General features: G+C 40.4%; 2 protein-coding genes across 4 annotated transcripts in view; one reads left to right on the top strand and one right to left on the bottom strand.

Moving 5' to 3' along the window:
* Positions 1 to 24,455, bottom strand: part of MED12L (mediator complex subunit 12L) — a 317,353-nt gene that overhangs the window by 183,450 nt on the left and 109,448 nt on the right. The window lies entirely within an intron of this gene.
* P2RY14 (purinergic receptor P2Y14) lies at positions 11,398 to 24,349 on the top strand. The gene is made up of 2 exons (XM_082394455.1): positions 11,398 to 11,505; positions 16,610 to 24,349. The coding sequence occupies exon 2, from the start codon at positions 16,636 to 16,638 to the stop codon at positions 17,647 to 17,649; it is 1,014 nt and encodes a 337-aa protein (XP_082250581.1). The 5' UTR covers positions 11,398 to 11,505; positions 16,610 to 16,635; the 3' UTR covers positions 17,650 to 24,349.

Genomic DNA, 24,455 nt, shown 5'->3' on the forward strand with positions numbered 1-24,455 from the left:
CTTTCACATGTTCATCAAGGATATATACCTTGGCATGGTTCAGAAGGGCAAAAACCTGGAAACATCCCAAACATAGGAAATTGAATAAATGAACCGTGGCATGCTCAGACGATGGAACGTTTACAGTCACCAAAACACATGAATTACGGCAACAATGCTCATCAGCACGGACAACATGTGGTATCTAAATCTAAACGATCTAAATCACTAAATGATTACATATGTTTCTTTTAAAATCACAATTTCATACACACATATACATACAACACACTTTTAGGAATACATACAGATGTAACCAAACAGTTTAAAACAAAACCGCGAGAGAATGAAAAAAATGGGGCTCAGGGTGCATGGTGGCCAGAGAGCCGGCATGTGGGAAGAAAGAGAATTCAGTTACATGCAGCTTATAATTGTCAAAGTCTTGGCTTTTGTTTTGGTTATTGAGTTTGAGGGAAATTATTAACGTAATTAAGAATAACAAAATAGAGTCAAGCTTGCATGAACCTTGCGTGATAGGAATATGCCATATGGTTTTATAAGACTATGGTGAATCCAATTTTATGCACCAACGATTTTAAAAGATATCTACACATTTTAACCTGTTACGCACATAGAAACTGTAAAACTCTGAGGTCCTGAAGAGACTCATCATTTGACAGTTAAGTAAATCAAGTCCTTAATTTGACCAAAGTTGTACAGATAGATTCATTCATAAATTCAATAACTATCTATTGAACATCTACTATATGCCAGGCACTAATTTAACAGTGAACAAGAGAAATAAGTTCTGTTCTCATGAAGGTTACCTTCATGGCGTAGTAGGATTGGGGGGGTCGGGGGGAGAGGGATGATGGAGGAAATAAATTGAAAAATAAATACTACTTTAAATAACGAAGACCACTCTGAAGAAAACAAAACATGGTGAGAGGCTGTAGAGCGCTGGCTAGGCGCCTGGCTGTGTCAGGTGCCGTAAACTGGGAAGGCCTCCCTGAGAAGGTGACGCTTGAACAGAGACCAATATGAGGCAGCCACGGTAAGATGCTAGAGACAGACAACGCCACAGACAGAGGCCAGGGCTCCGAGCACCTCTGCCCCAGTGAGGTTCACCTTTCTAGAAGTGGGCATCAACATCCCCGTGGTGACAGCGTGAAAGCAAATTCACCTGGGTATTCCTACTACTCCTACGCATTGCTTGACAAAACCTGGTTGGTCATGCTTGTAGACCTTTGCCAAGAGCCCCCGCCAGTTTACAAAGGAACAGAAGCCTTTCACGATTTATCTGGGACAGAGAAAAAGCATGTACCTGCTCAGAGCTTTGTCCAGCGCTGGATGGCAGGCAAGGAAAAGCTCAAGGGGATAGCTAGGCAGTTAAGTTTTGCTTTTCTTTTCAATTTTTGTTTCACTGGGCCAAAAAACTAAGCAGCGCGATAATGTTTTGTGACACGTACTGGTTTACTTGCCAAAGGCAACAAATATCTGCTACTTTGCCTTCTCTACACCCCTACCCCATACACACAAACATACCTGCACTTTCCCACAGGCTGACCATGTCAGGGACATTCGAGAGATAGAAGAAAGCTCGCTGGCACTTTTGCTGCTGCAGGCTGGGCAGATTCATGTTATAGGTAAAAAAGCCACACAGCTGACGAAAGGCCTCTGTTGGCCCTGGAGAGCAACTGTGGTCCCTGGATAAGGAACGTGGGGTAGTAATAATCCAAGTTATGCTGACATTATATCTGCCAGGCCTCTCCTAGCCACCTACTAGAGGGGAGGCATGTAACCAAGGTAAGAACATTCAGGTAAGATGCTACAGCCACTCGGGGCTTGAAAAGAGTTGGGTTTCGATTGTAGGTGCTCTGGTTACCATCTCAGAACTTGTTCAAGCCACTAAGCTCCCTTACACAGCTTTCGTCCTATGTAAAATAACAATGTTTTAGATCATTCATCAGAAATTCATACAACTTCTACTATGAATTATTTGCTGAGCTAGATGAAAATACAAAGCTCTCTCTCCATGCAGCAGAACAGACAAGCTAATAAAAATAAGACTTGTCAACAGGAAACAATATTCCCTCGTAGTTAAGGCTTTAGAATGACACTGACCTGGACCCACATCTCAGTTCTACAATACACTTGTTCTTACACGTTGGACAAGTTACTCAAGCTGTCTAGATTTCAGTTTCCTTAACTATAATATAAGATTACTTCTGTCTTATCAGGTCTACTGGAGGATTTTAAAGTGCATAGCGGTAGTTCGTTCATTTTCAGTGCTGCACAAAAGTTCACTAAATTTTTTTAACCCTTTTTCCTGTCAGTAATCAGTTGAGCTATTTCTACATTTTTGCCATTACAGTATTTCTATGAGCATCCTTGTACATGGATATTCTCATACATACTTGGTATGCTTCTGGAAGAGAGACTTCTAGGGCATATACTTGGGAATTAAAATGCTCAGCTATAGGGTGAGTGAACCTTCATCTTTTCCAACTATTTCCAATTCCTTTTCCAAAGTTTCCAATTCCTTTAGAAACATAATGCTGAGCTGGGGATAAAAAAAAGTCCTGGAACACTACATACACCATGCACCATGAACAATTTTTATAATGGAACCTATGTTCATATAGATTTAAAATCATTTATGTTTAAAGGCAGGAAATAAGAAACACAAAATTCAGGTCAGGATTCCCTCTCAGTGGAGGAAGGCACAGCCCAGGGAGGAGTGAGGAGGGAAAAGCCTGAGTACTGGTGAGGTTCCGGCTCTCAAGTCAGCGCTGTGTTCTTTTTGTTGTGCTTTAGTTTCTCTGCATAAATTCTTTGCAAAGTGTCAAATATTCCATTAAAAAGAAAAGGTATTTTTAAAAGCAATTACCATTGCCTGTGTCTGGTACCAGGTAAAGTTCTCAACGAATGGCAGTTATTGCCGTACAATGTGATGAGACCGAAAGAGATGACAAGACACAGTGGGAGCTCTGGAGGTGAAGCAGCCAGGATCTGCAACGTCCGGGGCTGTGGGAGACCCAGGGCTGCAGGAAATGGAGGTGCTCAGGGCGGAGCGGGGAGAAGAGGCTGCTCAGAGGCCAGAACCACCAGACTCTGGGCTCTAAAAGGGCAGGATTCCCAACACCAAGAACATTATCCTGATAATAGGAGCCAAAAGCATAAGTGATAGATGAAAGGAAAAGTCTGTCTTATAGATGACAGTTTTAAGCAATGTTCTTAACAAAGATTATTTTGGCTTAGAAGAATGGGGAGAATGAGAAAAGATGGCCAGGAATAGAATAAGAAACACCAATTTAAGGACAGGCAGAGAAGCTCCCAGAGGTGACTAAGAAGAAAAGGTAAGGAGGGTAGCAGAGAAGTCTAAGGGACTGTTATGCATTTGCTATGTGCCAGGCACTGAGCTAGGGACCCTTCCCTCAAAACGAATACACACACATACAGTACATACATATACGTATGCATATATATACACGTGTATATATATATAGTTATATATACCAGCAGAAAAGTACATGTATACACACATATATACACACATTTCTTTTACTAAACCATTTTGAATATAAGTTGCACAAAACCATGACCCTTCCCTCCTAAATACTTCAATATGCATCTCTGAAGATTAAGAATATTCTCCTACTTAACCACGCCATTACCATACCTAGAAAAATTAAGACAATTCAATAACACCATCTAATATACAGTCTGTATTCAGATTCACACAAGCGTCCTAAAATAATTTCTATAGTGCTACCCTCCACTGCCCCCAGTCACCGATCACAGCTCACGCAGCACATTATTTCTCTTTGGCCTCTTTTGATCTAGAACTGCTCCCTCCCACCCCATCATGTTTGTTTGCTTTTCATGACATTGATTTATTTACAGAGTCTGGGTTGTTGTTTTATAGAATGATCCATGTTCTGAATTTGTCCAATTGTTTATCCATGATTAGCTTTTCGACAAGGTAGGTTGTGTACATCTAACTGAGTCATATTGAGAGGCAAAATATCGAATTATCCCGTTTTTGGTAAGTTCAATCATTCAGTGACTGTCAGATGAAAAGGTACCCTTTTTTTCTTTGTTATTCTAAATGATCTGTGAGTGATGCTTTTAGATTGGAGCATCCTGTTCTCCTACAATCTTTCGCTAAGAGACTTTTCACAAACACTGAAGACTGTTGCCTGAATCAATTATTACACTGAGGTTGAAAACTGTTGACTTTCTAATTCTATCATTCCTTCTACCTTTTCTTTTTTTTTTAATTAATTAATTAATTTATTTATTTATTTTGGCTGTGTTGGGTCTTCGTTTCTGTGCGAGGGTTTTCTCTAGTTGCGGCAAGCGGGGGCCACTCTTCAATCGCGGTGTGCGGGCCTCTCTCTATCGTGGCCTCTCGTTGCGGAGCACAGGCTCCAGACGCGCAGGCTCAGTAGTTGTGGCTCACGGGCCTAGTTGCTCCGCGGCATGTGGGATCCTCCCAGGCCAGGGCTCGAACCCGTGTCCCCTGCATTAGCAGGCAGATTCTCAACCACTGCGCCACCAGGGAAGCCCTCCTTCTACCTTTTCTAGCTGACATTCTTCTACAAAGAAGAGCTTGTCCCTGTCTTCATCCTCCCTTTTTCATCTGTATTTTTAATATCACTATCAACTCTTGAATTTGGTTTGTTTTTAAAAGTATTTTCATCTATTACTGTCCTTCTTATTGATATCCAAACTGTTGAATTTAGAAGTGCCACCAAGTCAGCTCCCATGTCCTTTTTTTGTTTTTTTCCCCCCTTAACATTTCCTCATTGGTCTGAGCACCTCCTTGCTTTTTGCCTGCAAGGTATCAACTCACCTTTCCCTGTGCCTGATTTGAAATCGGTCATTTCCCCAAGGAGCCCTGGTCCCTGTTAGTGGGTAGTGATACTTAGAAACAAGATAATCTCATTGATACTGGGGATTGCTACTTTTCCACCTACAGAAGATTTTTACTTTTGTTATTTAAAGTTGGAAATGGCTTGAGCAAGTTTATAGCTATTAGGGTATCACAACTTCAAGACCTACAAATTTTATTGAGAACATGTGGAGGTTTATACCTTGAAGGAAAGTAGCCTCTAGACTGAGAGAGAGCCTGAAAATACAAAAGAGGAAAGCAACAATGTACGAAGAAAGATTAGAAAGGAAGTCAGTGCAGGCTGCAATTAAACAAAGAAAAAAAAAAAAAACCCACCATGGAGTAAAATAAAGCTGGTCCTGGTCCAAGCAGGTCATGAGCATGAAATTCAATTCATGGTACAGATGGAAAGGAGCACTTCTTATTATCAGATTCTGTACATTCGGACATTACCTCTGAGGCAATAATGAAATGGCATCTAATAGCTCCTCCATAGGGCATGGCAAGATGTAAGATAGCATTCTCAAAACATATATGACTGACTCATATTGAAATCCATATGAAAAGTGAAACAATCACCAATGGATTGATCTAAAGAGGACACTTACATTCAACAATGGATCCCATTGGGATGGGCCTCGGACTCATAGAAAGCAAAGGTCTTTCTTTCCATACGCACTCTGAGCACCATCTTTAAGCTGCATAAAAATGCATCTTTCACATTTAAGTCCTACTCATTTTGAAATGAATGTAGTTGCTTCATTGTCATATGCTGTGTTTAATAAAATACAAACTCATTTAAAGAAGTTCCCAATTCATAAGTGACTGTAACAATATATTTTATTGCATCAAAGGTTACTGATTCCTCCAACAGGTAGGAAGTACATAAATTTTAGGCTTTAAAGTGTATGAGAATCACTTCTCTGTAGTATTTCCACTCCCATCTAAAGTCCTGGATATTTATATTCTTTTCCTTTGGAATATGCAAGCCTGAATCTTGAACAAACATATACCTGGTTGATATTTAGCTAAGTAAAGTTGTTGGGTCCTCACAAATGAAAATCTGTTCCCCAGCCCCCTGGCAAAGGGATATGTGTTAAGGCCCTAAGCCCCAAGATCTGAAGATCTGAGTACTGCACGCCTGATTGAGAAACGCAAACACGGTCTCAGTAAAGCAAAAAGAGGTCAGAGGTTCATTTCTTTGCCTCACCCCAGGGAATAGAACCACATATTCCAAAACAATGCTGCAGAAGAACAGGCTGGAAAAAAAATAAGTCAGGAATCCTAACAGCTCAATCTAATTCCAGATAGAGAAAGGAATCAGTTCCCAAAACTCTGAAGACAGGAGTTTCACAGCTTTACATCACTCGCATCAAAAATGCAGGCCTGTGTGCACTGCCAAGTAAGTGCATGAAATGCTCTGGACTTCACTCGTACTCCCTACTGCTGAGTGCCGCTTCCTGTGACGAGAACCCGGGGACCATAAGAACAGCCTTCCCCCAGCTTTCCCCCAGGCAAGCACTGCTGGGCCAGACTCCAGAGGAGGTTTGGAGCACACTGCAGCCCTGCGTGTCAGTGCACAAGAACATCAACCTCAAATAAATGTGGGGAGGTAGGGGACACCGTGGGAGCCTGACCCAGGGGAAGTCCTGGCCGGCTGAGAGTCCCAGAGACCTCCGATTCGCCTATTGTCAGCTGAGTCACTCCCTGAACCCCCAATGTTTCCTCTGAGTCATACACTGCCAGGCACCAGGTATTTGATTCTTACAGGAATAGAAACCTTATGAGGTAGCAACTACTACCCTCTCATTTTAGAGATGTAAAGACAGAAACATAAAGGCACTCTGTAACTATTCCAATATCACAGCTATTAAGAAATTGAGCCATATTTCTAACCAAGGTCCACTACATGCAACATGCATGCTTTTAACCATTATACTGCACTGTCTGCCCATTATTCCAACAGAGCTGTAAAGAAAGCCCACTTCACATTCCGAGACCTAAGCATATGAATTACTTAATCGTTGCTGAGTTACTCAAAATACAGTTAAGGTTTAGCACCAATGAGAGAGCTGACAAAATTCTATTCCTATATCAAAATGATACCAAATACAACTACCATTAAGGGGCTACTTCAGTAGTTCTCAACTTGGGAACATTTAAAAAAAATGTCTGGAGACATTTTTCGTTGTCTCAAGTCATGGGTGCTGCTGGCACCTAGTGGATAGGGCCAGGGATGCAGCTAAACATCTTACGATGCACCAGACCACTCACCCACAAAGAACTGGAACTCAACAAAATGTTAATAGTGCCAAGGGTGAGAAACCCTGGGCTATACCAAAGACTGTAGGTGCAAAATCCCCCAAAATCTAACCTGACAATCCAGATGCAGCTCCTGGTACGGAGGCTAGGATGGGTAGCCGTTTCCACGGCCCCAGAAGTTTGGCACCTGTGCCACACCTCGCCCTCCTCCCCCAGCTCCCGTGATCTGCTTGCATCACCACACGATGTGAAGACTGACCCGGGTTCGAGGAGGTGCCAGTCTTGCACTTTGCTATGAGTTCTGCTAAAAGTATTTTAAGGGAAGTGGTTGGAATTAAAAGTAAAACACTAGGTTTGGGCATCATTATCAGCTTACCGTCCATACTAACTCACTACCCGTTACGGAGGTTCTGTATGCAGTGGCACCCAGAGACTAACTGGAGAAGCTGAAGGCATCCACACCTTGCAGACCTTTAACACCTAGATCAAAAAGGACATACTCACAAACTCACACGCACATGTCCACCTTCCCTCAAAAAAAATACTGCATAAGTGATTCCTAAAAACAATACTCTAGAAAAATGCTGAAGGGTCTGCAATACATGCACATACTCATGAACACAAACAAAACATGCTTGCCCCGAGTTCCCTCAGGAGTAGAGGAGACCTGGCTTGGAGATGAATAGACATAAATTTGAATACCGTCTGGCCACATATTAGCTGCCCAATTCGCCTTTGATGAGTTACTTAACCATTTTCAGCATCAGTTTCCTCATCTGCAAAATGGTGGTAACAGTAACAGATTGGCAAGGCTCTATCATGGTACTCAAGAGCTTGGGCAATCCATGTCCCCCCTGCTGTGCTGTCCTCTCATGTGTCTTGGTGCATGTGCCCGATAGCTCTCTCTGCCCAACACTCCCTCCCTCCCCTTTGACCCCCTTCTATGAAATAAACTGGCATGCTTAAAGTGACTTCCCCTTGAACAGGTCTATGACCTAGAAGCAGGGGACTCTGTTGACCCACTCCTAAGGAGTCACAATGTCGGGAAAGAGAGGCAGGACCAAGAGTGAGGATGCAAAAAATTCTAAAATATTCAACCGACCACAGAATAAGAAAGGCCAGAAGCCTGATGACAGACTTAAGAATTAATTAATACTATTCAATAGTATAAAATATTTTTAAAATATAAAGTATGTTATAAAGCATTTAATAACATAAAATGTTATAAAATATGACTACAAGACTGAATAAGTAGCCCATATATAAATTCTCCTTCTATTCAACCCTTACGACTGTTCTGGAAACCATCTAGGATATCACATACTGGCACCACAAAGAGAAAAAAAAAAAAAAAAGTCACACATTACTGCAAGGGAGATAAAAGCAGCAATAAGAAGAAAATGGCTTTAGTAAGTTTAGAAATGTACACAATGATTACACACATCTATACTACATTCTACTGTTAGAAGAATCATCTAGAAAACAAATATTTATCTCATATGAAAAGATCTTGGGGCACCTTGGATCAAAGCTTTTGATGTTTGGACTGTAAGGACAGAGAAGGAATTGTCAGACTGTCGTTAGATAAGAACTGAACAAAGAACAGGAAGGAAAATGCTCATCACAGGTGGGTACTGATTAAAGAGAGATTTGAAAGCAATTCATTCTCCAAATACATTCTTTTTATTGAATTTTTAAAAATAAATTTATTTATTTATTTTTGGCTGTGTTGGGTCTTCGTTGCTGCGCGTGGGCTTTCTCTAGTTGAGGCGAGCCAAGGGCTACTCTTCGTTGCGGTGCGCAGGCGTCTCATTGCGGTGGCTTCCCTTGTTGCAGAGCATGGGCTCTAGGCACGTGGGCTTCACTAGTTGTGGCATGCAGACTCAGTAGTTGTGGCTCGTGGGCTCTAGAGCACAGGCTCAGTAGTTGTGGCGCACGGGCTTAGTTGCTCCGCAGCATGTGGGATCTTCCCGGACCAGGGCTCGAACCCACGTCCCCTGCATTGGCAGGTGGATTCTTTAACCACTGCGCCACCAGGGAAGTCCCTCCATATACATTTTTGTTTTCTAATTATGAACTATTTCAAGTACACAAAAGTACAGAAACTAATGTTGGTTAACACCAATACACCTAATCGTCCAGTGTTAATTGATAGTAATATTTAGGCATCATTGTTTCAGAATTTAAGAGATGAAATACCACAAATACAGCTAAAGTCCAACCACCCTATGGCATCCCTTTCTCCTCCTTCCTTCACCGGGAGTAAGCACTGTTCTGAAGTTAGAAGATATCATTCCTGACCAGAACATGCTCAGTACTGACCTGGATCAAATATAATATTCCACCACAGAGAACTAAATCTCTTTGTTTTGTTTCTAAAGAGAACTTCATGACATTTTAGGGCTATTCTAGGTAAATAAATTTTTTAAAATAAATTTATTTATTTATTTTTGGCTGCCTTAGGTCTTCGTTGCTGCGCACGGGCTTTCTCTAGTTGTGGCGAGCCAGGGGCTACCCTTCGCTGCGGTGCGCAGGCTTCTCATTGTGGTGGCTTCCTTTGCTGCAGAGCACGGGCTCTAGGTACGCGGGCTTCAGTAGTTATGGCTCGCGGGCTCTAGAGCGCAGGCTCAGCAGTTGTGGCACATGGGCTTAGTTGCTCCGCAGCATGTGGGATCTTCCTGGACCAGGGCTCGAACCCATGTCCCCTGCACTGGCAGGTGGATTCTTTAACCACTGCGCCACCAGGGAAGTCCCTCCATATACATTTTTGTTTTCTAATTATGAACTATTTCAAGTACACAAAAGTACAGAAACTAATGTTGGTTAACACCAATACACCTAATCGCCCAGTGTTAATTGACAGTAATATTTAGGCATCATTGTTTCAGAATTTAAGAGATGAAATACCACAAATACAGCTAAAGTCCAACCACCCTATGGCATCCCTTTCTCCTCCTTCCTTCACCGGGAGTAAGCACTGTCCTGAAGTTAGAAGATATCATTCCTGACCAGAACATGCTCAGTACTGACCTGGATCAAATATAATATTCCACCACAGAGAACTAAACCTCTTTGTTTTGTTTCTGAAGAGAACTTCATGACCTTTTAGGGATATTCTAGGTAAATATGTTTTTTTTTACCACTGGTTCTCCATAAAATATCTATTTATATTTCCAGACTAGAAGGATGAGATTATTATGATGAAATTTATAATGAGTAAACTCTAAGTAAAGTCTTAGATTTCAGGCTCCTTTTAATGTAACTTTTTCCTACCTCAAGTCCCAACTACAGCAAAGAAAAATAAGGTTGTTTTTTTACCCTCCTCACCAAATATTTATTAAAGTCCCCTATGTACAGAGTCTTTAAAAACAAAAACAAAAACAAAAAAAAACTTGCTCTTCAAGGAGTACTCGTTGGGATAGCAGCATCAACATTACACCCAACTCCAGACCTATGGAATCTTGAGTCTTCATTTTAGCAGGAGCCCTGGGAAATATGTATGCGCGTTAAAGTCTGAGAAGGGTTGCCTTAAAGAATTCAGAAAGGTGACAACCTAGACCAAGGCAGAACCAAATCCAACCACCATTCTGCCAAACCTATCCTCTTCCTATCATACAATATAGCTTTCAGATGTTATCTGGGCAAAGTCCATGCGTAAGCAGACCAGTGGTTATCAACCAGGGGCAATCGGGCCTCCCAGAGGACATTTTGTTCACAACTTAGGGAGATGATACTATTGGCCCCTAATAGATAGAAGCCAAGAATGCTGCTAAACATCCTACAATGCAGAGGACAGTCCTCACGACAAATAATTATCTAACCCAGAATGTCAATGGTACAAAGGTTTAAAAAAAAAAAAAAAAAGACAGAAAACAAAAAAAGCCTGCCTATGATTTCCTGGCAAAATGGTCAATTGTTAACTTCAGTAATTTAAATGAGCTGATTTGATGAACCAAACCCATAAAGGGGTGGGGGGGGGGGGGAGAAATAAACCAATAACTAAAAACACTTCATGTGCAATCCTCTCAAGTAAACGGTTTATAAGGTTCCCACCAGGGTTTATATCACATCAGTAATCGTCAATAGTGACAACCAAAACGAAGTTCAGTAAAGCAACAACAAAAGCGCATGTTGAAATATTTCACAATTATACAAGCTGTGTTTAAAAAGCAAGTGCACTGCTACCACACATACTTCTTCAATAAAAACATTCTGGCGTTTATTTAACTTAATTAAATCTTCGTTTTTCTCCTACAATACAGGATCATTAGAGAAGAAGCACCTTGGCCACTTCAAGATGACAAGCACTCACTGGGCTAAATTACTTCATTGAAAGGAAACCTCATATTAGACAAAAATTTTAAAACGTAAGTGAACAAATTCTTTAGTATTATCAAGAGCTTTGTTAATTTCATCAAAATATTATGAAGGAATAACTTCTCTTCTTCAGAGAAAGTAGAATTACAGCACACAGAACAGTGGAAGGTGGTCCATTTTCAGAGAAAAATGGGTCATTGTGTGTAATTACACAGAGGATGAGTAATGAACTCAGCATGTTTTTATTAAGATGAATGTATTTCTGGAGTGAGCATCGCCTTGTCTGGCCCTGTTATCAACTAAGTTCTGCCCAAAGAGAGAGCCCTGAGGTTATATGCAATACTCTACAACCTGAAAATACTAATGCAGCCTGACCCTGAGACCTAACATTTCACTAGGAACAACAGCACTCACTATCTGGATTAAAATGAAACTTTGCCATTGATATTCTAGCTGTGCAAAAAAAGATGAGAGAAAGCAATTCATAGGCTCCTATTACACATTAACGGCTGTCTTTTGGTCTCATAGATCCATTCCACCATTATGTGACCAAAGATCCAAAGTGACGGTTTATATAGACTAAAACGTTTCAAGTCATTCCATTCTCCTTTACCTGGATTTGTGGAACAAGGAAGATTTCCACCTAAGAGAAGCTGAAGCCTTATAATATTTTTTTCTAATTGAAGTATAGCTGATTTACAATGTTGTGTTAATTACTGCTATACTGCAAAGTGATTCAGCTGTATACATATATATACACACATACACACACACACATTCTTCTTTTGTGTGTGTGTGTGTGTGTGTGTCTGTGTGTGTATGTGTATATTTTTCCCCCCCATTATGGTTTATCTTGAAATCCTTCTCTTTTCTTTTTTTAATTGTTTTTTTATAAATTTATTTATTTATTTATTTATTTATATTATTTTTGGCTGTGTTGGGTCTTTGGTGCTGTGCGTGGGGTTTCTCTAGTTGTGGCGAGCCTGGGCTACTCTTTGTTGCGGTGTGCAGGCTTCTCACTGTTGTGGCTTCTCTTGTTGCGGAGCACGGGCTCTAGGCGCGCAGGCTTCAGTAGTTGTGGCACGTGGTCTCAGTAGTTGTGGCTTGCGGGCTGTAGAGCTCAGGCTCAGTAGTTGTGGCGCATGGGCTTAGTTGCTCCGCAGCACGTGGGATATTCCCAGGCCAGGGCTCGAACCCGTGTCCCTTGCATTGGCAGGCAGATTCTTAACCACTGCGCCACCAGGGAAGCCCCTTGAAATCCTTCTTAAATGAAGTCTCAAGAATTCAGGGAGCTGTGCTTATGTTCCCTGAAGCCTCAAGGTTAACATAATGACCACTTTCACTATAGAAATTCAGAGGTAATCTCAGAAGTAACTTCCATGGGCAGGGCTGGCTGCACTTCCACAAACTGGCTCCACAGAATGTCCCTTATTTCGGTTGATCATCATCCAGACGTGCTTTTCCTCTTTCTTTCTCCCCCTTTGCCTGTCTCTTGTCTTTGATGGGCTGGGACAAGCTGCTTAGAAATAGTAAATCAGCTGAGAGCCTGGGGCAGGGAATGGAGGGTTGCTGGGCCACATCAAGACATTCTTTCTTTCTGATTTATTTGGTTCTTATTTATTTTTACGTTACCGTATAAAATCAGCATCCGTACGTTACCATTTCCTCCATCTGTGAACTGATTTGCAGTTTTAGTAGGTCTCTATCGGGATATTAAATCACCTCTATACTAAAGACAAGGAGAGGAGACTGGACAGGTGTTACAAGGTCAAAGCGATACATGTCTCTGTTATCAGCTTGTCCTATTTTTCATCTAACGTGTATTCCTGCCGTTTGGTCTCGATATATAACTGGCCTCACTTGCTGCAGATACCTTAAGATGGCCCCTTTTCCACACATCTCTTGATCCATCACTGTAGAAAAGGCTGCCACACTCTGAGACACCAGGACCAAATACGATAAATTATGTACCTGGAGGTCACAGTGCCCTGCCATCAACACTACTGCTCAAGAAAAACAGACTTAAGAGCGTGAACATTACCATTAAAATTGTCTCGGATTTACCATTAGCTCGTTACCTACGTAGAATGCCCCTTTAATTGGCCTCTGCTGTATCCATCCAGACAACAGCGCGAGCAGCAGTGATGCCCTGCTTCTTCCCCCAGTCAACACGTCTCAAACGGAGACTCTGATCTGCCATTGCTTAAAAACAGCCCAAAATAGCAAGAAGACGTTTGGAGGGAAAGACCCAAGCAAGCCTTGAGTACTCATTTCATTTCAGAAGGCACTCTGGCTCTAGAAGTTTACCTGGGTCAGCTAGCCCCTTCCACCAACCTCAAAGTGAGGAAGGGAGGAGGCATGAGGTGCATGGCAAAGCATATATGCTCAGATTCTTGACACTCTGAGGAACCAGAGAGCATAGTTGTGGACCCATGGCATCAGGCTACATTCAGACATATTGCAGTGCAAAAGGACAAAAGTCACGAGATTCTGAGAAAATGTCTTTATACAGATTTCTAGAAGGAAAGGAATGGTGGCTCTCACTAAATCATTTCTGGGAAATTCTTCACTATTACTATATACAGTGGCTTCTATAATTTTTCTATAAAGAGAGAAATTTGGTACTCATTAAATCATTTCTGGAAATTCTTCACTATTTCAGTATTTAGTTGTATATTATACAGCTAATATTTCTCTCTACTTTAAAATGTACTAACATCTGCTTTTTAAAAAATTTTATATTTTAAACTCCAGTGAATCCAACAATTACTGAATACATATCATGATCCCCGCACCGCACTGACTGAGGGGCTGTGTCCCCAGCACCGGGACCCCTGGGAGCATTCCCTTGAGCTCTGTGAGACTGGCTCTTAGACTAAGCTGCACCTTACTATCAGGGGACAAGACCAATTATTTACTAAACACAGATTCTTTGCCACAGTGGACAGTTAAAAATAGAAAACATGGGCCCTTCACTTACCATCTAAAATATGAAACAGGCCACAGAGGACCTACAAACAAACCCATTATGATCAGAGCCAACTGGGCAGGGGATTAGATTTCCTTTCAAAGGAAGCCCAAGGACAGGCAAAATCAATTGCTAGAAATGTAACTAGTTTTGCCATATGCTTGCAGGAAGAGTACACAGAAGCAACATATTCTTTTGGGGGAAGCAGCACAAAAAGTTTGCATGTGTGATTTTTTTTTTTATTTGCAATGTGACTGAATTTCATATTCCACGTTTCCAAATTCTACTTTCTCACACTTCCTTAATTTTACTGACACAGCCCTTCACTCACTGTGTATAAAGCACCACGCTTGGCACCAGAAATACAAAGATGAACAAGATACATTCTCTGTCCTCAAGGAACCCACTGTTCTCCACAATCTTTCTTTCCCATGATCCCTGACTAGATGTAAATTTCTTAAGAGCAGGGACTCATGTCTTATATTCCCAGATTGCATATTCATTATTTCACAAATATTTTAAATATCTTATGTCCTAAATGTAATGCTAGGAATACAATGGTTAAAAAAAAAAAAAAAAATGACATGGTCTCTCTCCTCTGAAGGAGCTTACAGTAGTAGAGGAAACAAAAAACAAACAGCTAGAGAGACAAGTGCTATGACAGAAGAAAGGCACAGAACTATGAGCACACATACAAGGGACCTCACACCCAATCCACCCCAACCAAGGCTTGGGAGGGCAAAGTTTCCGAAAGAAAGTGGCATCCAAGCTGAGGCCTCAAGGATAAAGAGAAGTTAGTCAACCAAGAAGGTAGCGAAAGAGTCTTCCACACAAATGAAAGTTTGTGCAAAGGTCCAAGGTGAGAGAAATCACGGAACCCATGAGGAAGAAGGGTTCAGAACAGCAGGAACTTATCAATGGAGGTAGAATTGGTAGGGATCAGACCAAGATGGGACTTCTGGTAGCTCAGGGTTAAAGAGTTAGGACTTTATCCTGAGGGCAAGGACCAACCGATGAAGGGTTAAGCAGGATGTTGACATTACAGATAAGATGGGCAGTAGACATTTTCTTAGATGTATCAAATAATCTTTCAAAAGAGTTCTAATCTTCCTTGTGCCATAAATCATTATGTCCAACATCAGTGAAGACTATACAGGATTCTCTAACAAAAGAAGGCTCTGGGTAATACCTAGGACAGTGTCGTCCAATAAAAATATGATGCAAGCCACATATGTAATTTAAAATTTTTCCAGTAGCCATATTCTTAAAAAAAGTAAAATTAAGTGAAATTAAGATTAATAATATATTTTATTTAATGGGATATTCCTAAAATATTTCAACATATAATCAATATTAAAAATATTGAGATATTTTACATTATTTTCTGCGTACTAAGTCTGCAAAATTCATTGTGCATTTTCCATCACATCTCAATCTGGACTGGCCCCAATTTCAAGACCTCTACAGCCACATATGGCTAGTGGCTACCATTTGGACAGTACAGATCTAGAATGTACTTTGGGGAGCATTTCTCAGAATGTTTAACGTCTTTCTATCATTTTTGTTTGTTTTCTAATTTATAAAAATAATGCAAATCAGTTTTTAAATGTGAAAAAAACCCACAGAATATCTCAATTTTGAAAGGTACCCATAATCCTATACCAAAAATACCAGTTATAGTTGGACGTGTATGCTTGTAAGACATAGTCCTATGTCTAAAATATACATAGGGTAGGCTTTCTAAAAAGTAGGGTCTGTGTCAATAGCTCTTAAACCTAATATATTAAAGAGTTGTGAATAAAATGAAACAGATTCTCTGTTTTTATAGCTTTATTACCTTTGAGACTATATTTAAATGAGTATTCCTGGAACTTTAGAGTTGTACAGGAACCTTTATCATTTTAGGGAAACGCTGGTCTCCATGATTACCTCAGTTCTCAGACTGTCCTGCTTCTCTAATTTTTCTTTCCTGTCATCTGTCTACTCCATTCTTCCCTTTTCAAAAGGAAGGAAGGGAAGGTGAAAGGGAGGAAGAGACAGGTACCTAAGGAATATATACAGCAAAAACTTAGTTTCAAGAACTTGCTGGGCATGGCAAGTTCTTGCCCTTTCCTTTATTTATTTCTCGGCAAATGACTCGAAGGTCGTGACTGCCCTTTGAGTGACTATTTCACATCACCTTCCAGGTCTCACCTTCAGAAGTTACCAAACGATGAATGCCACCACTGCCACACCTGCAGAGGGGTCCTGCCCCCGGAACACCCTCATAATCCAGCAAGTCATCCCCGTGCTGTACTTCGTGGTCTTCGTGGCCGGGATCCTGCTCAACGGCGTGTCCGGGTGGATATTCTTCTACGTGCCCAGCTCCAAGAGTTTCATCGTCTATCTCAAAAACATTGTCGTCAGTGACTTCCTGATGAGCCTGACTTTTCCTTTCAAGATCCTGGGAGACTCGGGCCTCGGCCCCTGGCAGCTGAACGTGTTTGTGTGCAGGGTCTCGGCCGTGCTCTTCTATGTCAACATGTATGTCAGCATAATGTTCTTTGGGCTCGTCGGCTTTGACAGATATTATAAAATCGTGAAGCCTCTTTTGACTTCGTTCATCCAGTCCGTGAACTACAGCAAAGTCCTGTCGGTGCTGGTGTGGAGCCTCACGCTGCTGCTTGCCATTCCCAACATGATCCTGACCAACCGGAGCGCCAGGAAGGCCACACGCGTTAAATGCATGGACCTTAAGAATGAACTGGGCCTCAAGTGGCACAAAGCCTCCAACTACATCTTTGTAGCCATCTTCTGGATTGTGTTTCTTTCCTTAGTCATCTTCTACACTGCTATCACGAGGAAAATCTTTAAGTCCCACCTTAAGTCCAGAAAGAATTCCATCTCGGTCAAGAGGAAATCTAGCCGCAATATATTCAGCATCATGTTCGTGTTTTTTGTCTGTTTTGTACCTTACCATGTTGCCAGAATCCCCTACACTCGGAGCCAAACAGAAACCCATTACAGCTGCCAGTCAAAAGAAATCCTGTTCTATGTGAAAGAATTCTCTCTGCTATTGTCAGCTGTAAACGTATGCCTGGACCCCATTATTTATTTCTTTCTATGCCAGCCATTTAGAGAAATGTTATGTAAGAAATTGCATATCCCATTAAGAGCTCAGCGTGACTCAGAAACTTCCAAACCCAAAAGGGGAAATATAACACAAGAAAGCACAGATACTTTGTGAATTCCCACCTCCTTTCAAATAAAGTCTGTGCATGCATATTGTAATCTTCAATTACATAATAAAGAAAAATGAATAAGAAGCATGTCCACGATAATAAGTATCATCTCTAGGCATTACTATTCAATTTAGTACAATAATAAAACTAAAATGTAAGTTTCCATGCTTGTTTTTGTACCATCAAAGAAAAAATAATACATTATTTAATCTTATCCCATCAAAATAGAAGGTTTAAATTTATAATCAATAGTCTGGTCAGTTAATATAGCACTTTAAATAGCAATAAGGAAAACAGGAAGCAATCAAGACAATTCACAGGGGCATCTTCCTTCTTCTAAACACAAGAATTAAGTTGGCATATTATGCAATTTTTTTCAACAGGGTCATTAAAGACCAACTGAAAACCAGGCACAGTCTGATAAAGGATTAGAGGCCTGTTTGTAGTGAAAAAGTCAAGTCTTCTCTGATTTGAAGAAGCAGGATAAGCAGACACCCAAAAAATTACTTAAGAAATCCCCCACTGATTTATTTCATGGCATTTCAAAGGAAAGCAGATATAAACTCTGTACATCGCAGCAAAAAATGTAATTTTTCTCTGATAGCATTTTGAGGATGATATAAGATACATCTTAAATATGTTTTATATGAAGATTAGTTAAGCCACTTAATGAGCCTAGTGTTCTGGTGTTAGAATATGTTTAAGTAAACTCTACAGAGGGAATCTAGATAGTGGCATAAGTTGCCAGAAACTTCCCCTGTTCAATGGTATGGGAAAAAAATCTAGGATGTCTGGGAAAAGACATATGCACACAAATACCCCCAGCTGGCAACACACTTTATTCCCTAGGAGCAGAGAAAAGCAGTTTTCTTAGAAAGCAACTGGACTTGATAAAAAGAAAATCTAAAATTTACAATAATGAGTGAGAAATTACACATAAAATGAAAATTTACACATCATGTTTTCTGAAAAACAAATTTCATATGTGCAGATACGGGATATGGTTGCTGGCTTGTGAGTTATCAAAGCTCAGTTCTTTCTCTGCTATTAACTGGCTGGAAGACATTTAGCCTATCTTTCAAATACTCTTGTCAAACATTTTTGTAAGTCATGTTTTCATATATATATATGTATGTATGTATTTCAAGCCTTACCATATATGTGCTAATAAAAAATATTTTTAATAGTGTCAAGTTTTTTCTTAAGTCAAGATACCAAAAAACACTACCAGATTTACTCATAGTCAAGACATGGGTGGTTTCTTTAGTACACTCAATTACAAATGCTAATAGAATACAAAGAAAGAAGGCATGGGAATTACCCAGGAAGGAGTGGCATAGAGTATTCTTGAAATTCTATTTGCCACTGACTTTTCAAAATAAGTATTTCATGTGTTCTTAGGACCTCATCAGATTTTAGGCAAAACTGAGAAAACACATTTTAAACTGAGGAAGAGCTGAGAAGATTTTCGCACTCTCTATCTACCTTCCACCCTCATGAAAGCTCTCTGCTCCCAACTCTGGGTCAAATATCCTCTCCCAAAAAGAACAAAATCACAAACCTATGATAAACATGCCTGGCAAAACTAAGCTTGCTACAGAATTTGTTTGGCTAAATATATTTGCAAAAGAAAGTGGCTGTGTTTATTCACAGTTTCCACTGGTCAGGACAAATTAGTAAATACTGGTGTTTTATATGTCCCCTACTGGGCCACAGGAGAAGTTGAAATTATAAAAGAAGATGAGAAGCACCAAGTTTTGCCTTTGTAACCACTGTGCCAAAGCAAATCAGAAATATGAAAGGCAATATTTTTCAGGAAACAATATGCAAGGCAAATAAGGATATCGTGAAGCAAGAGTTGAATAACAGCTACTGCATATCAGAATTTTAAGGTAAAAGACTTGTACTTGGAAAACTGTAAGACACTGAAGACAACACACACAAATGGAAAGATGTATGCTGCTCACAAATTGGAAGAATTAATATCGTTAAAATGACCATACTACCCAAGGTAATCTACCAAGGGTTCAATGCAATCCCTATCAAAATACCAATGGAATTTTTCACAGAACTAGAACAAATAATTCTAAAGTTTGTATGAAAACACAAAAGACTCCAAAAAGCCAAAATAATCTTGAGAAAGAAGAGCAAAGCTGGAGGTATCACACTCCCTGATTTCAAACTATACTGCAAAGTACAGTAATTTGATTACTACAGTAATCAAAACAGGATGGTACTGGCACAAAAACAGACACATAGATCAGTGCAATAGAATAGAGTGTCCATAAATGAATCCATGCTTACGCAATCAACTAATCTACCAAAGGAGGTAAGAATATACAATGGAGAAAAGACAGCCTCTTTAATCAATGGTGTTGAGAAAACTGGGCAGCTATATGCAAAAGAATGAAACTGGACTACTTTCTCACACCATATATAAAAATAAACCCAAATGGATAAAACGCTTAAATGTAAGACCAGAAAGCACAAAACTCCTAGAAGAAAACACAGGCAGTACAGTCTTTGACACTGGTTGTAGCAATATTTTTTTGGATGTGTCTCCTTAGGCAAGGGAAGCAAAAGCAAAAATAAACAAATGGAACTACAGCAAACTAAGCAGCTTTTGTAGAGCAAAGGAAACCAAAAACAAAGCAAAAAGGCCACCTACTGAATGGGAGAAGAGATTTGCAAATGATACATCTGATAAGGTGTTAATATCCAAAATGTACAAAGAACTCACAGAACTCAACATCAAAAAAGCAAACAACCCTACTGAAAAATGGGTAGAAGACCTGAATAGACATTTTTCCAAAGACATACAGATGGCCAACAGGCACATGAATAGATGCCCAATATCACTAATCATCAGGAAAATGCAAATCAAAACCATAATAAGATACCACCTCACACTGGTCAGAACAGTTATCACCAAAAAGAAAAAAGAAATAAAAGGGCTAGAGAGGATGTGGAGAAAAGAGAACCTTTATGCACTATCGGTGGTAATGCAAATTGGTAAGGCCACTATGGAAAACAGTATGGAGGTTCCTCAAAAAATTAAAAATAGAACTATCAGCAATTCTACCTGCGGGAATTTTTCCCTTAAAAAAACAAAAACAAACAAAAAAAACACTTATTCAAAAAGATATATGCATCCCTATGTTTACTGTAGCATTATTTACAATAGTCACGACATGGAAGCAACCTAAGTGTCCATCAGTAGATGAATGGATAAGGAAGATGTGAGAGATACACACACACACACACACACACACACACACACACACACATACACATACATACATATATACATATACACAGACAGACAGACAGACATATATGCCGAGAACAAACTGGTGGTTGCCAGAGGGGAGGAAGACAGGGGGGTCAGTGAAACAGGTGAGGGAAAGTAAGAGGTAAAATTTCCTTTCATAAAGTAAATAAATCGTGGGGATGTGATGTACAACATAGAGAATATAATCAATAATATTGCAATAACTTGGTACGGTGACAGACGCTAACCAGACTTATCAAGAGGATCATCTTGTACTGTATAAAAGTATTGGATCACTATGTTATACACCTGAAACTAATAATGTTGTAAGTCAATTACCATTCAATTAAAAAAAAAGAAGAAAAAATTCAGATCAATACAAACAAATCTTTGGATTTAACTTTTGAAAATCACTTAAGACTTTAGTGAGAGGAATGTCTGTAAGGTATTAGAGTTAGAAGTCAGATCATAAGGAGTTTATTCAAATATTGAAAAGTTAGGTAAATTTTTAAAAAAGGAACTTTAAGGTCCAGGGCTACAACAAAAAATAAAATAGTAGGGCAATTGCGAGAGTGGATTAATCCAGAAACATCTCTGAGATCATCAGTACTATTTTTATATTATTATTTTGTGTAATAATGAGTTCTTTTCTGTAGCTAGTTTATAAATAAGGTTTGTAATATATATTTGCTACAGCTAAAGTAATACAACATTTAATCACTTCATACAAGCAGTGCTATAAAATAATTAAACATTCTGAAAAGTGGCATATGGGAAAGTAAAGCTACATTTTGTTAAAGTGGTTCTTTTGGGGGGATGTCCTGTCATAAAGTGGTAATCCACATGCCACTGGAATCTTGCAGAGAATAGGTGACCAAAAGGAGTAGCAGCTTTTACTGTTGAAGACCACACAGTATCAGGTCTCTCCTACCCCAGCACACAAACCCTCACAGCGCTGTTTACCCAAAAGGAAATCCTGTGTCATTTTGGGCAGATGACCTCTTATGTTTATAATTTGTATGATATTATCTTTTGATGTCACGTTCTGTACTAATAAAGTCTTTTTTTTTTTTTTTCCTTTTTCTCCATTGTCAAAGCACATAGGTAGTAGCAATAGGGTTAAGGACAGAATAGAGAAATAATCGCACATACTTTACTAACATCATCAAATGGAAACAAAGCTTAGTTTAAGGGTGCTTTTTAGAGTCTCTAGATTAATCGTTTAGGTGATGCCAATGTATCAAGATTTTCTCATTTGTAAGTGACAAAAGAAAAAAAAAAAAGAAAAGAAACCTAAAATTGGGCTTGTACAATAAAAGAGATTTATTGGCTAATAGACCTGAATGTCCGAAGTTGTGGGTGTGGCTTCCGTTAAATGGCTGATGCAGGGCTGCAGCTGATGTAACCAGGGCTGGGTTTGTACTATTTCTCCAACCACCTTCCATGGTGTTAGTTTTAACTCATAAAAGGAAGCTGTCAGCTCTCCTTTTGTGGTAGCAAAATGGAAAGGGAGAAAATAAAAAGCAATCTATGCTATACCAGATAACGAGGTAGCACCAAAAACACACTATGCTAATAAACCAAACTTGCCTTTCTACCTGCCAAACCAGATTCCTCTCCTCAGACTGCCCTTCCCAGGACTGAGACCACAGTCTGCTCCCTGCCAGCCCGATTCCTCAGCAATTTCACCTCTGCAGTCGTTCCCAACTACCCATCTCTTCCCGGCCAATTTCAGATCCTCCTTGCCTCTCACCTAAAAAGACTGTGAGCAACTCCAAACTGACTTCTTGTCTTCCGCTTCCTCCCCCAACCCAACACACCCCGAAGCCCGCAGATTCACCTGGTACTGCTGAACTGACCGCTCCTCTCTTCACATAACCTTCCTGAGCTCTCCACCGCACACTAACTAAAGCATCCAAGATGGACCAGATGGCACCAAGATTTAGCCTCAGTCTCTTCCTCACACAGGTCCTGCACACATACTCCACGCACCCAGATTGCGTGAGGGTCCCCAAACGCCCTCCCCACAGCTCAACCATGTGCATCTTCCCCCAAACCTGCCGCCACTTCCTCACTTCTCAGAAGCAGCTCTTTGCCCACCTCGGTCAGAGGACTGCACTTCCTGGATCCCCACAGGCTCTAACAGCCCAGAGTCTATCTGCATCATCGCAGGTCCTGCGTCCCCCTTATCACCCTTTCTATGCTGTGACCTTCTAAAAGCAACAAACACCTTCTCTAGGATGGGAGTTAAGGAGGCAGCCTGCAGTCAAGAAATAATTATTGTTAGAATTTTTCTTAACCACTTGATCAAAAAACAAAGACTCACATGGCAAGGGCAAGGGAGAATTGCTCCAAAAGCCTTCTCCTGGAAAGTAACAACAGAGTTCATAAAATGTGTCCTGCACTTTGAAAACATGTTACTCAAATTTCATAAGAAATAGACCATAGCACTCAAGTGGGAAAATAAAAAAAATGAACTTCAGTGACTAAAAAGAAACAAGATATCCTTTAAGAGTTCTTTTTAAGGGACTTCCCCACTATTAATTATTTTATAACCATGGATCAAATAGCACAGTCACACCTCACAACTGAAAGGTGAGATGGATTGTATGTTGACTTGATAACACTGTACAGTCAATAAAAAGGCGGAAAACCAAAAGGACCGGCCAACGGAATGACAGGATAGACTCGGCCAGCCCTACAACCGAATTCACATTCCGAGAATGTACAAAACACATCCGCCTTCAACATATTTCCAAATTTTTACACGATATTTCATTAAAAAGGGAAAACTGAAGCAGAATTCAAATAATGCAGAAACCTCAACCTCTTGGAAGCTCTGCATCTACAACTCACTTTAAAACTACTCTTGTCTAATCATGTCCGTCACTGTCAGATTTGAAGCTATCAATCTCAGAGTCAGGAAAGAATGTCTTTGGACTAACTCAGGTGGGAAAGGGGATTACGTGCCTTGAAAAACTTTCAAAACATGAACCTAAAGCACAATGGCTCCAGAGAGAAGGCTGACTCGGAGCCACAGAAGCTGCTGGAGGAATGTTCTGATCAGCATTCATTAACCAAAGAACAGCCCCCTGTCCAAAGATCATTAAAAAAACACTTCAGGGGCTTCCCTGGTGGCACAGTGGTTGAGAATCTGCCTGCCAATGCAGGGGACACGGGTTCGAGCCCTGGTCTGGGAAGATCCCACATGCCGCGGAGCAACTAAACCCGTGAGCCACAACTACTGAGCCTGCGCATCTGGAGCCTGTGCTCCGCAACAAGAGAGGCCGCGATAGTGAGAGGCCCGCGCACCGCGATGAAGAGTGGCTCCCGCTTGCCGCAGCTGGAGAAAGCCCTCGCACAGAAACGAAGACCCAACACAGCCAAAAATAAATATAAAAATAAATAAATAAATAAAACATTAAAAAAAAAAACACTTCAGGATGCAAACTATTTTGAGCTGTGAACATCCCAAGTGGCAAACTCCGTAAGAAAAGTGGGCACAGTGGTGACTGTTCCACTGCCCAGTGGCACTCAAGT

The sequence above is a fragment of the Balaenoptera borealis genome (assembly GCF_965194805.1).
Source record: "Balaenoptera borealis genome assembly, chromosome: 5".
NCBI lineage: Eukaryota > Metazoa > Chordata > Mammalia > Artiodactyla > Balaenopteridae > Balaenoptera > Balaenoptera borealis.